The following is a 15,603-nucleotide window of genomic DNA, read 5'->3' as shown; positions in this document are numbered from 1 at the left end:
TGTATTTAGACCATATTTTTTTTGGTATTACTCCGATGCATGATGGTGGCAGCACTTGAGCTGGGTTGTAAATACATGCTAAAGATGATTTTTTTTTTTAAACCATCACACACAGAGGATGACAGATGGTTTGTAGAATCTATTTTATACATTGAAAGTGGCTTCACTGTTATAGCCTTTTAATCAGAGGAACCATTATGCCATAGCAACATTTACCATTTTTTTTATTTTCACAAACACAATACTTAAAATACAAAAACTGTCCTGATGAAACATTTTATGTAACATTCAACATTTCAAACAAAGCGGTAAAATCTGTTTTCACCAGTGAAGTCTACTCTTGAGGAATCAGCTGAGTGCTGGTTGTCATATTCTTTTTAAAATACTTCATAATTTAATTTTTTTCTTCTCTGCCTTAAGTTATTTTCAGATAAATGTCCCAAGTACCTTAATAAAACATGCTACATCTCACAGTTTCTACTTAAACCTTACAGTCACAGTTTTAAAGAGCAGCATTGACACCTCATTTCCTGTTTGCTCCACTTTCACCCCGCTGCCTTTGCCCCCTTGCCTGTCTTCTTGCCTCGCCTGCGGCTGGGTGCAGTGTGACCCGGTTTGGCCGTGGTGAAGGTGATGCACTGGGAGTCCAGGTAGTCCACCAGTTTGGCGGCTCCCAGGCGGATCCCTGCTGCTTTCAGTCGCTGCTGGAGCTGGGACAGGACCAGAGGCTGGTACTGGAGGATCTGGCTGTAAAGTCCTGAGTCAGACAGGATGAAGGAGCGCACCGCTCGGAGGCGATCCTGGAGGCGTGTGGCTGACTGGGACGCTGAGATGCCACCGTCGCTGTCTGAGTCGCCATCAGAGGAAAGACATATCTCTGGGTTTGACCTGCCGAGAGAGAGAGAGAGAGAGAGAGAGAGAGAGAGAGAGAGAGAGAGAGAGAGAGAGAGAGAGAGAGAGAGAGAGAGAGAGAGAGAGAGAGAGAGAGAGAGGGGAGTGGTTAAATAAACATACCAATGAAAGGGAAAGACATTTTTAAGCGGCTTATGAAACCATGAAATGAAATCATTCACCAAATCAAAGCCTGTACAGCTCTTTCCGCCCCAAAAGTTGTTCTTCTGACCATAAACGTGACACAAATTACAAACTCTTTCCTAAACATGACTGAATGCTTCATAGAAAGAAATAAACTCATGAACGTTAGATATTTTTCTCCCCCGTGTCCCTTTTAGTATTGAAGCACCACAGGTCAGATGGTCTGGTAAACCTAAGGACTTTCTATTGAACAAAATTTTAATGCTGCTCCAATCAATAATGTTATATTAACAATGGATGAAATTACAATATATAATGAGAAAGGTGTTACTCAAAGAATTATTACCCAACTCTGCAGTTCCCCTCAGCTCTACAGAGTGTTTTAGCATCTTTCAGCTCATTGTTTTGATTTTGTTGCTCCATTTCTACGAAACGTGTAAATGGGCGACTGTTTGCTAACACTTTTTCCATAAAAACTTTACAGGGTGATAATATGCTGGTGAAGTGTTCAGAGCTTGCTTTGCTGCCCCCAAGAGGTCAAAAATATAAATTATTGAATGATTAAGTTGCCTCATTTTGAGTATGACATCTTGAAAGTAAGTTGATTCACACTTAAACACACACTGTACCTTTCAGATTCTTCGCTGGCAGCAGTCGAGGAGGTGTTGGAGCCCTGTGAGGCGGACAGCGGCTCTGCCTCCTCCTCTCTATTGAGTTTCACAGGAGAAACGGTAGTGGGCTCTTTAAACTTCACCCTCTGGGCACAGGAGACCAGCCTGCTGCCAGCGGCCGCTAAACTGGTTGACGGGGGCTTTATTATCTGAGCAGTGCGCCCTACAGAGGGTGCCTCATCCTCAGAGTCAGAGCTGACCAGCTGGTGGGTGTACTGGTGGATCTCCTTCAGTTTGAGGATCATCTGGCGCTTGGGTAAAGGTCGGACACCAAACCTGTGCAGAGGAGAAAGTCAGTGGCATTTATGATGGAAAGAAGAACAAATAGATGGATGGGAGGAAAACAGCCTAAGACAGAGAGCAGAGCCAGACAGACTAAGCTGACAGTGACACCAGGAGAGGTTATCGGATAGGCTCCTCAGTTAATAGCCTTAATTAGAAAAAAACAAACAAACATGTGGCCCTGCTTTACCCTTTCTTTAATGTGAAGGCGGGGATGAGAGTGAACTGACTGACCTGTTCAGTTTGTTCTTGAGCTCCGGTGTATCCATGTCAGAGTAGTGGGGCATGGGAGTGATGGGCACCACAGAGCGACGCCTTTTATTGTGCAACGATACTACAGAGACACAAACAGGTAGAGATTCTTATGGACTGCCACTGATTTCTGCACCTAAGCTTAATAAATACAAATGTATGCAATGAAATTAAATGACTTAGATACTTATTACAAAACAACACATCTACTCTCTTACACTCAGATACAGTATCATTAACATGATGGTTTACTGAGTAAATATCTTCTTTAATGGAGTATTTGCTTTCCTTCAGCTTGCCTCATCTACTGCAGTTAGTCATTTGCTACTTATCCCAACAAGCTAAGTTTAGAGCACCGCCAGATAAGACACATGAACTAGTTGTTTTGAAAGAAAGGTGGGTATATGGAAAATAATGGAATATGGAAAATAAATAAAACTACTGAGCTAACTAGCATACAGTGCTGCTTGAAAGTGTGTGCACCCTTTAGAGTTTGCTCTATTTCTGCATAAATATGACCTAAAATGAGATCAGATATTTATACAAGTCCTAAAACTAGATAAAGGGAACCCAATTAAACAAATGAGACTAAGAAAAAAACAAAAACATATTAATTTATTTATTGAGGAAAATGATCTAATCTTACATATTTGTGTGAGGCAAAAATATATGAACCCTTGCTTTCAGTAACTGGTGTGACCCCCTTTTTGCAACAATAACTTCAACTAAACGTTTCCGGTAACTGTTTATCAGCCCTGCACATCGGCTTGAAGGAATTTTAGCCCATTCCTCCGAACAGAACAGTCTCAACTCAGGGATGTTGGTGGGCTTCTTTGCATTAACTGCCCGCTTCAGGTCCTTCCACAGCATTTCTATAGGATTAAGGTCAGGACTTTGACTCGGTCGTTCCAAAACATTAACCTTCTTCTGCTCTAACTATTCTTTGGTAGAGTGACTTGTGTGTTTAGGGTGGTTGTCTTACTGCATGACCCACTTTCTGTTGAGCTTCAGTTCTCAGACGGATACCGTGACATTTTCCTGTAGAATTGGCTGGTACAACTCAGAACTCATAGCTCCTTCAATGATTGCAAGCTGTCCTGGTTCAGAGGCAGCAAAGTAGGCCCAAACCATGATACTGCCACCACCATGTTTCACAGATAGGATAAGGTTCTTATGCTGGAATGCAGTGTTTGCTCATCAAAAGTTCGATTTTGGTCTCATCCGTCCACAGAACATTGTTCCAATCACTTTCTGGCTTATTCACATGGTCTTGAGCAAACTATAGACGGCAGCAATGTTCTGTTTGGAGAGAAGTGGCTTTTTTCCTTGCAACTCTGCCATGCACACCATTGATGTTCAATGTTCTCCTGATGGTGGAGTCCTTAACATCGACTGTAGCCACTGCGAGAGAGGCCTTTAGTTTCCTAGACGTTACCCTGGGGTCCCTTGTGGCTTCCCGGAGTATTACATGCCTTGCTCTTGGTGTGATCTTTGTTGTTCAACCACTCCTGGGGAGGGTAACAATGGTGTTGGATGTTTTCAGTTTGTACACAATCTGCCTGACACTCAACTGAGGGGTGTACTACGAAGCCAACATACCCAGGCTTTCTTTGTGTGAGCTGGCTCGACAAACCCTAACTAAGGATACCACTTAGGTATCACGACGGTGGTTATGAACTTTCTTTGTTAACTCAGGCTTTCTGCTTTGGGCTCTGTGCGCGTCCCCATAAAAGGGGCGTTTGGCGCGTCATTTGACTCTTTTTCTGCACAAAATGGACAGATCGCGTGTCGCCTATTTCAGCCAGGAGGAACAGATCATTATAACGGAGAGCATACCTACCTAGCAACATACCTCGCTAACCCACTATTTCTCGCTTTCTGGTACACCCCTCTGGTGGAGTCCAAACTCATTAAAAATGGTTTTGTAAACCTTTCCAGCCTGGTGAGCATCAGGAACTCTTCGTCTAAGGTCCTCAGAAATATCCTTTGTTTTAGCCATGACACACTTCCACAAACCTGTGTTGTGAAGCTCAGACTTTGATAGTGAAGATCCAGATTTCTCTTCTTTAAATATGGCAGGGCCTCCCAGACTTGATTGTCATCCCACTGAAACACCCAACTCTAATTTCCCCTTAAAATGAATTGATAATCCTAGAGGTTCTCATGCTTTTGCCATGCACAAATATGTAACATTGGATAATTTTCCTCAATAAATAAACAAACGAGTGTAGGGTTTTTGTCTCATTTGTTTAAGTGATGTCTATTTATCTAGTTTTAGGACTTGAATGGGAATCTGATCATATTTTAGGTCATATTTATTCAGAAATAAAGCAAATTCTAAAGGGTTTACAAACTTCCAAGCAGCACTGTATGAACGAAAGTGTAAACTGCAGCTACACTGCTTACTCAAAACACCACATCTTGGGGCTGCACTGAATTATGGTTTACTGAGACTGCTGTCAGTGAAAAATCTGTCTTTCGAACAATAGTATTCTCACCACATACTTGTCAAACATTTGTGAAAAATGAGTCTAGAGAGAGATTTAGAAAGCTGAAAGATTTCATAGGATACATTTCAAGGATACATCATGAAATGTGACTCTATTTAAATAGTTACTGTTTAATTCCTTAATGCTTTAAGATGTGGAAATAATTACCAATCTTTCACAAAGCCATGTCTGGATGATTTGGTTTAAAAAAAAGACGACGACTCTTGGTGTTGTATTTAGAGTAAGACTACTTACATGGGGTTTTGAGTGAGGCAGAGGGGTTCACCCTCTGAGAAAGAGGAAGAACCTCCTCCTCCTCCCAGCTGTCCCATATTTTTGAGTCCAGGAGGCTGTTAATGATCTCTGGTGTGGTATGGGTTGTGGGATCAGGTGGTGAGGGGGTGAAGGAGGGGCCTGTATGAGCCTGTTCACTCGTAGGTGGTTGTGAACTGAGGGCTTTGGATGGAGCGGAGGCAGTCACACCTCCCTGGCCGTTCAACGAGACATGATGACTAGACTTGGCTTTTTCTGAGCTGTGCTCCTGTAGGCTAGATGCTTCGCTGTCCTCCAGCCTCAGACTGAAGCAGCCCGGATTTTCCGCCAAGTCAACGCAGGCATTGAAGCCCCATGAGTCGTTGAACGCTATCGGGGGCTCGTCCATGGCCATGAAGCTCTGCTGGAAACTGGACTCTGCAGCTTCTGCCTCTCCACTTTCTCCTTTTGCTTCTTCCTGCTCTCCTTTATCATCTGTGCCTTTACTTTCATGCTCTATCTCTCTTCCTTCCTCTTTATTTCTTATTCCACTCCTCAGCTCAGATCCTGTGCCGTTGTGACTGCTATACTCGACAGAACGTTGACTCTGACTAGAGGATTTACTGCGTCTCTGTGAACTCTGAAGGCCTCTTTGAGAGGAAGAAGAGGGTAGGTCTGAAGGGTCGGACAAGGGGGAGAGATGAAAGCTCCCTAATTCTGTCTTCTCTGGGCTTTCAGAGGGCGCCCTATCCCTTTCTTTACTTGTTGGCCTTTGCTTATCAGGCTCAATGTGGAGCGGAGAAGCGCCAAGAGAGACAGGGGGCTGGTGGAGGTCTGTATGCAGGGGTGTGCTGCTGTAAGGCTGTGGCTGGAGGTGAAGAGAGTTATGCTGCTTTGAGGAAGCTTGAAGGAGACAGGGGAGGGTCGAGCTTGAGAGATGTGAGACCTGAGGTTCTTTAAAAACAGGAGAGTCCACTTCTCTGTCCTCACTCGTAATGCAGCTACTGGTTCTTTTAGGACAAAAGTTGAGATCCAAACTGGAGCTGCTGGGCACCGTCCTGTCCTGCTTGGAGACACTGTCATCTGCTGGGCCAACATGGGCTGAATCTCCGGTTGGATTGTTGGAGGTCGGTGATCTGTTATTAAACGGTAAAGCAGGGGAAGAGAAAACAGAGGACGAGGGTGATGAAGCTTCACCTTTAGGGAACAGCTGTGTCCTGCACATGCTGCTTCTGGTTTGAGTGGAGCTGGTTGTGGTGCTTCTTCGAGGCTGGACTGGTGTGGATGGGACCAGCCAGGAAACTTCTGGAGAACAGTCTACCACACTCTGGTCACAACCGGAGCCTGGTCGACTCGGAACTGTGACTGAAGATGGATCATTGGGACTAAAATGCAAACTACTGGGCTCTTTAGATTTTGGGATCATCTGGGGTTTGATGTGGGTAAAGCTCTGCAGGGTCTGGAGAGCACTGGGATAAGGTGGAGAAGGACTGCGGGAGCTAAGAACAGCAACATCTACTACCTCCATCTCGTCACTTGAGTCAGACAAAACTACCAGCTCTGGTGTCTTCTTTTTCTGGGGGGAATCAGGAGAAAGGGGTACACAAATACTGTGAGGACCTAGGCTTTCCTGTTTCAAAGGCAGAAATTCTTCCAGTTCAACAGCATCTCCACCACCGTCCCAGTCAGCCACTATCCCAGGAGACAGACCTGGGATAGGCAGGTTGGATGTACTGGGTGGAGGGCTGAGGGAAAGATCATTGACTACGCTTGCTGAGGACTGAAGCAAAGTTCTGCCAGAATATTCAGAAAAGGGTTTATGAGGGGATTGGTGTTGCTGTGATTGGAGGGTGTGTGTTTTTGGTGGTGGAGAGGTAGGATGTAAGGAGGAGGGGTCGTCTCCTTCTTTGTAGACCCCCCAAGAGTCTGAGAAGAGGCGGTTGTAGCTGCGATCTAGGCTGGAGTTCGGCTGCGAGCTTTTTTCACTGAATCCTCTTGAGCTTCTTTTGGGTTCTGTCAGTTTTGTGAACACTTCTCCATCTTCTTCCTCGTCTACCTTTTCCTCCACGCTTTCTTCCTCCTCCTCCCTCTTTCTCTGCGTGGCAGCAAACTCATAAATCTCCTCCATCTCCTCCTCGTTCACCTGTTCTTCTTGAAACTCTCCGTCGCCTGATATGACGTCAGCGGCTTGACATTGTTCTAGACCTCTCTCTTCATCTCTTCCTCCATTCGCATCTGTCCGCTCGTCGTCATCATCATCCTCTTCGTTCCACATGGAGTGGAGGAGCTCCATGAAGGCCAGATCTGTTTGGGATTTGTTGAGATGCTCCTCCTGGCTTGTGTAGTCTGCCTCGGCTCGCTGAAGCTCACAAAGCTGCTGCAGCTCCTGCAAATCAAACCTTAAAAACGTGCAAGAGAGGCCAGAGGAGTTGTGACAAAAGTGTTTCCAATCTTTATGATTGTTGAACAATGTAGGATTTTAGGACATGTTCATATATATCACTTGAATATAATTATTTCATCAAAAAAAGCAAGTCACTGGATACAGATGAGTAAAAGAGATTTTTTTTCCAATTTACAATTACAAAACTTGTGAAAAACACAAAAGGCCCTCTCTGGAGCAAGTGTTTGGTTTGTCTGTTCTGGGCTACTGTAGAAACATGGCGGTGCAACATGACGGGCTCCGTGCAAAGGGACCCGTTCCCTATTTAGGTGTAAAGGGTTCATTCTAAGGTAATGAAAACACAACAATTCTTAGTTTCAGGTGATATAACACTTTTTAAAACATACTTATGAATATAATATTGCATTTCTGCCGAGTTCGTTCCACTAGATGCCACTAAATTCTACACACTGCACCTTTAACTGAATACATGACAATAAAAACAGTGAAAACCAAGGAGGATCACCAAAGACATGACTAAAGCTGAAACAAAAAGGTTTGAATTTCACGGCACCCGCAGACAAACTTCTTTGTTTGGTTTAAGTTGCTCATTCATAACTCACTACACTAAAAAGTGTATGAATCACAAGGTGTTTGAACTCCACACTGACCTGGATGCCAGCTCCACTACATGAGGCTGCAGTGATGCTGGGATGGAGTATTGGGCGGTGTAAAGGTACTGCAGCAGAGCCAACACCGCCTGTCCCGGTACGTCACTCATCAACACCCTCTGTGCTGCAGGCATGCCTTCCTCCTTCACCCCAAAACCACTTTCGTGCACCTGAGAGCGGCGCAGAGGAGTGGAGTAAATAAAAAGTTGAAAAGAGAGCAGATATACAGATGACAAGCATGAAAGGGGACTGTGTTGTACAGTTCTGTACATTTCTAATCAAAGATGTTAAAGATGAAGATGATGGACCTGACATCCACTGGGAAGCCTCCAGGAGTAAGAGGAGCTGAAACTTTTGGCCATTACATGTCCAGTGTTGTGACAGTTAAAGATTTTTTCAATATTTCAATTACATTAACACTACATTCACTCACTAACAAAACATTATTAACTCTAACAGTCCTCTATGGTCTATTTAAAAAGGAAACAATGAAAACAGAAAAACATAGAATATAATATCCGTCCTTGCTCTTATATTAGCAAAAGTGCTAACAATGCAGCGATAACTTTTACCATCTCTGCCAGCAGGGGGCAGCGAGCATACACCATGAAGGAATGGGCAAAGTAGACCTCTCCACTGTCCACCTGGAGCTGCACATCACTGAGCTGAGGGTTGTTCACCATGCTGCTCAGCTCTGATGCTAGTCTGGACAGCGCCACCTACAGAGGAAACACCAACAGGAAACACTGTGTTTCAGAGCACTGCAGAACAAAAAGATAACAGCACAGACAAGAAATACTGATGTTCAGCCTGAAAATGTTCAGAGTTCTGATTTTATGTGATTACAAGTGGTCTTACTGATTGGTGCCCGCCCGCGCTCTCAGTCGTCCTTCTTGCTTGGCCGTGGGTTTTCTCTGCGTGTGCGTGCAAAGTTTCTGGTAGGAAACCGCTCACACAGAGGTCAGCATGCTCTTCTTCCTCCTCCAGGACGAAACCACTCAGCTGGAGGTTTGTGGACAGCTTGGCGCTCTTGTCTGTGGGGACATGGACAATCAGAGCCAGAATGCACGACCAGTTAAGTTTCTACTAACGTGTGTGAGTTGGCAAGTTGCTCAAACAGGTTAGAACATTGTAGCAGTATATAAAGCACATATGTAATTCAAAACTGAACTTTAGGGAATGTGTTTCTTTTTGGAGTAGTGTGTGAAGAAGGTGGTATATAAATCTATTTTCATAATTTTGCCCATTTTCCTAAAAGCAAAACACAGATTATTTTAACAGAAGCTGATCATATTAAACTGATTTTCACCTAGATTTTATGTCCCTCATGCATCCAAACATTTTTGTGTTTGACACTTTCCCTTTTGACAAGTTCAGCTTAGACAATGCTTTGATAATAATTAATAATAATTTTCTGATTTTAACCCCTTTTTAAATATTCAAAATAAACACTAAATAACAGCTACAATGAGTCCCAGATGTTCTGTATATACAAATAAATACTGTATGTAAAAAACTTTTTTTTTTTTAGTGGAACACGCACAAAATTATTTGAAACCTGATCTACTGTTCTCCTGGGAGACTACAGACAAAAATTTGGGGGCAAGCAGTTTATGTATAGGAACAACAACAACAAAAGGTCAAAACTTTCGTGAAAAGTAGTAAAATAACCAATCAGAGTATAATATATATTACCCATAAAGTATTCAGGAAATGTATTCACCATTATGATGAACAGACTTTGTTATTAAAAGTGTTCTTTTACTTATATATATATTTTAGAATACAGTCTGTGGCACTGTGTGTTACCTTTGGCAGGGCCTGGAGCAGCGTAGCCGCACTGGGTGAGCGTCATGCCGTCTTCAGCCAGCTCCATCAGGTCTCGGAGGGCCTCGCCGCCCATCGGGAGCTGCCTTGTCCCCGGGGTGGAGGAAGCTGGAGAGGAGGAGGCTGTCTGGGAGGTTGAGGGCATGATGGAAGGTCGGGTTTTTGTGACAGGAGTTCCTTCACTCACAGGTTGGAGAGATGTATGAGGTTTATAGCTAGTGCTGGAGGAGGCTACATCAGTCTAGAAGTGGAGGGTGAGAGAGAAAAGCAGGTGAGTATATATCATGACAGCAAACATTCTTGTTTCATTTTAAGTATAACAGATCTATAAATGAAAACTGTATTAACTCCAGCCTCACTTCTATGCATTGTAATGCATTTATGTTTTTTACTACCCCAGTTTTTGTAGTTACTGACCAAGACAGGTTTGCTTTACAGTAAGCATTTTAATACATTTACTAAATTCACCAGCAGCTGGCAACGTGACAGACATAACATGACACATTATGCAAACATGCCGTTGGTCTCTCTCACCGTTGCCAATTCCCTAGGCGTGATGAACTCCCTGAGCTCTGGGACATAGAAATCAGACAAACCAGTGGAGTCTTGGTTCAGCAGTGCACTCTTCTGCCAGAGGGGGGCAGCACCACTCCATCCGGGCAGGCTGCTGGGGCAGCGGGTTGGGGTGGGGGGAGATGGAGCCCGACTGCGTAGGAGGAGAGCAGAAATGCGTTCCTGCAGCCTCGTCAGGGCCGCCTCAGCATCCTGAACAAGGAGGAGCGGAGGAGGACGGGGGACGGCACCCTTTTTCCTCTTCCCATGCCCCTTACCTGCTCCAAGAAGAGAAGAGGGGTAGGATCGCATACTTTTTGCATCTGAAGGCCCGTAAACCTGCACAGAACTTGAGTATTTGAAGTACATTCTTTAAATCATCTCATCTATAACTTCAAGTACTACACTGAAAATAACACCACTGTTGTCTAAAACCAAGGATTCCCCACAGTTTGTGCCAAATGTTAGTGCTGTTAAATGTCCAAAAGACAGTAATGGAGGCCCTGGAGCACACACTTAAACACATGCAGACACACAACACACAGACTGTACCTTTAAATATTTGTTCCAGGATGACAAAGATAACATGAATCCCTGAAGGCATGAAAACTGCCTCCAGGGTGTTTCCCAAATTAAATACAACATATTTGTTACAGTTTATGTTTTCTCAACGCCCACATCATAAACACCAAATGTAAAACCCAGCCTGTCATAAACACATCAGAAATTGATTCCTTAACGGATCAACATTGCTAAAACTTGTTAAATGGTAGCGATTCAGTATCTTGCACAGGTACACTACAGTTGTACAGATACTTATTGTGACAGAGGTGTGAACCTGGTTGTGCAGCTGAAAAGTAGTGTCCCCTCTCCCTATAAGCCATTCACAAGCCATGTAAACATTCTGGTTACCAGGTGATACGAGAAACAAGTTTCACAGTTTCTACAACATATTTATTACATTTACTAAAGATTTTATATAAAAGCAGTCACATACTTGAGTTATACTCTGTGATACAACACTCCCTGTCATGTTAATGCTTTTATCGTAAAACTTTTCTGTCTTGACAAACACAGACAATGAAGTGATGTTACTGTACCTGTGTCTGGCCTCCACCTCAACATGGGAGTCATGGAGGCATGAGAGGCAGCGGTCTCTATATGTGACTCTCTCTCCTGCTCCAGCAGGGAGGACGACAGAGCCAAGGCCACCCTGGTGTCTTCGTCCAGGGGTTCAGTCTTCTTCCTGGGCTTCTTACTTGCTGGGAGACCCGGCTTGGACGGACCTTTCCTTTTTGTGCCTCCAGTCTGTGCGCTGAACGAGACAAATGCAAACATGAGAACCATAAGTCTATATATCGACATGTAGGTGCACTTCTGGGTGACCAACGTTAACACAGACCCAGCATACAAAGACTGGAAAGACATCTAAATGGTGGCTAGGAGTACATGTTTTTAGATTACAATAACTAAGTGAGGTAATTTAGCTGATGGACAAGCTGTCCCCAAGATCAGCATCCAAAGAAACATGACTGGTTTCAGTCTAACAAGAGCTTTCTGTTAATCAGTTTGACTGACATTATTGATTCTTTAGAGCCAGGTAATTAGAGAAAGTTAATTTTGGTGCTTTCCCATTTCCTCTAGATGTAATTTCTTTTCCTGAGTAACAGCTCTTACTTTTAAATGCAACATTTAAGCAATTATAACCATCTGTTTGAAAGTCTACAGGGTGAGCGGGTGTATTAAACGTTATGGCTGATCAGTGTATTATTCTCCTGCGCTGTGACCTGACTGATAGAGGTGCTGAAGCCGACTCACAGTGTGTTAGCAGCGGCGGTGCTCTGGCTCTCTTCAGTCTGTCTCTGCAGAGCCTGCAGCAGGACAGCCGGAGAGACACCCATGTCTGAGGAGCAGCGCTTCAGGTGGGAGGAGCGACTCCTTTGGGACTTGAATTTCTTGCCGCAGATGGGACAGTCGGGGACACCGGGAGGCGGAGGAGGAGCTGGGACGTGGGATTCACTTGCATCCAAACACCTGCGAAGAGGGATTATTTCTCAACATTTTAAAGGCAGAAAATGATGATTATTCTGCAGTTCAGACAAACCACATGCTGCATAGCACTTGATGTAAACATGGGATGTTGAGGACTGAACTTTTTGGAGCTTCTGTTTGTGGGTAATCTTCTATGACTTTTCAGGACAGCTTTATTATTTTAGATACATTTCATTACACTCTATCCATCATCAATTGCTTGCCTTGCCTCTCCCTGACAAGGCCTGGATAATTTCTCTTATCTTCCTTTAATAGTGGCAACTAAGAGGATTTACCAGCAGTCTGCGTAAACATTGAATCTGTGCCATTCGTTAGGAAGCCTTGCTGTTTTCAGTCAAGATGTGTAGTCTCATTTCCCTGTTGACAGTCACTCTGGATCAGAGATTCAGTCTGATGCCTAAAGTGTAAATATAAATGTTCAGACCTGTTGAGGTGCTGCGTGCGCCCCTCAGGTGTCATATGTGTCAGGTTTTTGTGACAGATCTGACAGAAGAAGAGGCCTCCATCCTCCAGGTCCACTGTCTGGGCCTCCGCTGCCTCCCTGTCCAGCTCCTGCTGCAGCTGCAGGGCCAGAGCCTCGTCACTGTCCAGGGGCTTCGAACAGAGGCCTGAGCTGGAGGATTCTGGTGTATCTGGGCACAGAGGGGAGGAGATGGCAGATACAGATACAGTTAAGACATTTACTGGTGTAAATATTTCATTTTCTCAACATTTTCTAGGTCTATTGTATACTGTGGCCCAGGAACAAAAGACCTATATTCCATAAACTTCTCATAGGTATATACTACCATGACAACTGTGAGTAATAGTTTGTTTCATGTCCTGCATGTAAAATTATGGTGCATTCAAGCCGAAGCTCAAACAAGATTAAAGCCCAGGAATAAACCCAATGAGACACAGAGAAAAACAGTCATATTATTTTAGCTAAACGTAATGAAAATCAGGGAAAGACACCACATTTTTATCCCTGCTGCATCTGCAAATCTTTGTGAAGCACATCATGTCATCTCACCTCGTTTTTCTGTCTGTGGAGGAGCAGGATCACGGTTGTTCTCCCTCTCTGTCGACTGGCTCCTGTCCCTGTGCAGCATCCTCTGAGGACTGGCTCTCCTGAACTGTTGCATTCTGTTGAGCACTACGTCTTTCGCTGCCAGACGTCTCTCAGCTCTCGGAACTGCTGCTGCAGAAGCAACTGAAACAGATGGCCCAGCATCCCCCCCTCCACTGACCACAAGCTGCTCTGCTTCAGTACAAACAGGCTGCGTCCCACCAACAGCTGCAACACACTTGGACCCAGAGCCATCATCTCTTCTGTTATTTCTTCTCCTCTTGCCTCCATCACTTGCCTGACTGGAGGGCGGATGTCCTGCTTTCCTTGGCTGTCTGGGTTTCTTGCAGACTCGTTTCAGTGGCTTTGAGCTGAGGTCTACAAAATCCTCGTCCGAGTCGTCCATGATAATCAGCTGTTTCTCACTTTAAAAGGTCATGCCAGCATGTCCCCTGTTGTAACACCCTGCAAAGGAGCAAACAGGTTGCACCAGTTAGTGTCTGCAGTTTGTTTCAGGGAGCTACAGGAGCTCGCAGGGGAAATATTATCTCAATAACTAACATTAAAACCTTAGAAAGATGACAGACGTAAGTGTTGCACTGCTACTGCAAAATACAAAGCAGACAGCTATATTATCATTTAATACGAGACCGAGTCAGGCAAATGCTCTACAGAAAGAGTCTGACAGCAAAAGTTTGTGGTGGAAATATTATACCTAACGTTAACGTCAGTGGACAGGAAGCAGTTAGCTCATCATGCTAACACTTTATTCTCACCCGGGTTTGATGAATTTGCTCTTCATCTTCAGCATTTCCGCTTCATCATATGTAACTCTGTCTAATGTTTTTTTAATCACATGTATTTATTAATTATACGGTAAATAAAGCGGACAGAAGATCTCTGGGGTTTGTTTTCATTTCAAAATTACTCATTCAACCGCTTCAGTTTTAACTTCCGGTCATGTGACCGTGAAAGGGGCCACGTGACAGTATCGCGCTGACGCGGACCAGCAGCGTTTCTTGTATTTATAGAACAAGACATGTTTTAACATCTTTTACGTTTGTAAAACGTTTTAAAAATATATATTTTCTTTTCCTTCATGATTTCACATATTTTTCGTACTTTCTAAAATCACAAAGACTTTATGTGCGATTATAATTACATTTTTTGAAACATATAGAATAGCCTTTATTTTAATGTATTTTAGTGTATTTTTGTATTATTGTTATTGTTATTGTCCTTCTTTTTTGTATTCTCTGTCAGAAGACTTGATTATAATTTCAATTCACAATGTTTAACATTTGGACTGTGAAATGGAATGGGTTATGATAAATAAAATCTTTAAAAAACACATTATACAGTATTTATAAGCCTTTATGACTCTATATTTGTTACATTACCTGATATAATACCCAAAAAGTGAAAAACAAGACTATAAGTCTGTATCGTAGACACCTGTAATTTTTATATGCAATGCATATCTATCCAAATTGTTCTATATTTTCTCATGTACCTTTAGATTCAGAGTTTGTCTATTATTGGGTCCTCTGTCCAGCTGAAAGAGAATCCAATCTGTTGTTACTCTGAGAAATAAGACTGTCTTACACAGAAACTGCCAAAAAAAAAAAAAAAACTTTAAGCAGTCTGTCAGACCATCACAACATGTACAGAAACTGGGAGGATCTAAAAAAGCATCTTTTTTTTTTTTATCTTGTTTGGACTGTAACATCCAATAAAATCACTTAGACCACTTCAGCCTATTCCTTATATTCTGATTTTACTATGTTGACAATGAGTGCAAAGCACAAAATTCTGTTTACACCTTGTATCTTGTCTGTGCTATTTTCTCTTTATTCTGATTAACTTCTTACTCACACATGAAATACCTGCACACTGCAAAATACTGAAACAAATACATCAGGCACTTACAAGTGCTGAAAAACTTACCATCATTGTAAATTGAGTATTAATTAGTCTGCAAGTACAGTGAATAATTAGAACTCACTGTGCTGGGCCATAAGCGGAATCAGCAAGATTTGCCTTACACCGACGATAACTTGAAAGGTTGTTTTTTTTTGGAAATTGTTTA

At 43.2% G+C, this 15,603-nt stretch overlaps 1 protein-coding gene across 1 annotated transcript; it reads right to left on the bottom strand.

Moving 5' to 3' along the window:
• Positions 1-59: 59 nt before the first annotated feature.
• slx4 (SLX4 structure-specific endonuclease subunit homolog (S. cerevisiae)) lies at positions 60-14,489 on the bottom strand. Its single transcript, XM_042432359.1, has 14 exons — positions 14,291-14,489; positions 13,479-13,979; positions 12,891-13,098; positions 12,233-12,448; positions 11,515-11,729; positions 10,397-10,692; positions 9,845-10,103; positions 8,894-9,069; positions 8,608-8,754; positions 8,036-8,205; positions 4,985-7,380; positions 2,223-2,322; positions 1,665-1,982; positions 60-888 (listed from the first exon to the last, which is right to left on the bottom strand). The coding sequence occupies exons 2-14, from the start codon at positions 13,918-13,920 to the stop codon at positions 546-548; spliced, it is 5,286 nt and encodes a 1,761-aa protein (XP_042288293.1). The 5' UTR covers positions 13,921-13,979; positions 14,291-14,489; the 3' UTR covers positions 60-545.
• Positions 14,490-15,603: the final 1,114 nt, after the last annotated feature.

This window comes from Thunnus maccoyii, chromosome 2 (assembly GCF_910596095.1).
Source record: "Thunnus maccoyii chromosome 2, fThuMac1.1, whole genome shotgun sequence".
Taxonomy (NCBI): domain Eukaryota; kingdom Metazoa; phylum Chordata; class Actinopteri; order Scombriformes; family Scombridae; genus Thunnus; species Thunnus maccoyii.
Note: the sequence above shows the minus strand (reverse complement) of the source record. Positions and strands in the feature narration are given on the sequence as shown.

Coding starts and splice junctions, on each gene's coding strand:
- slx4 (XM_042432359.1), bottom strand. CDS start 13,920: ATGGACGACTCGGACGAGGATTTTGTAGACCTCAGCTCAAAGCCACTG. Junction 11,730..12,232: donor ACCGCCGCTGCTAACACACT/GTGAGTCGGCTT, acceptor TGTCTCGTTCAG/CGCACAGACTGGAGGCACAA. Junction 8,755..8,893: donor GCGCGGGCGGGCACCAATCA/GTAAGACCACTT, acceptor TTTCCTCTGTAG/GTGGCGCTGTCCAGACTAGC.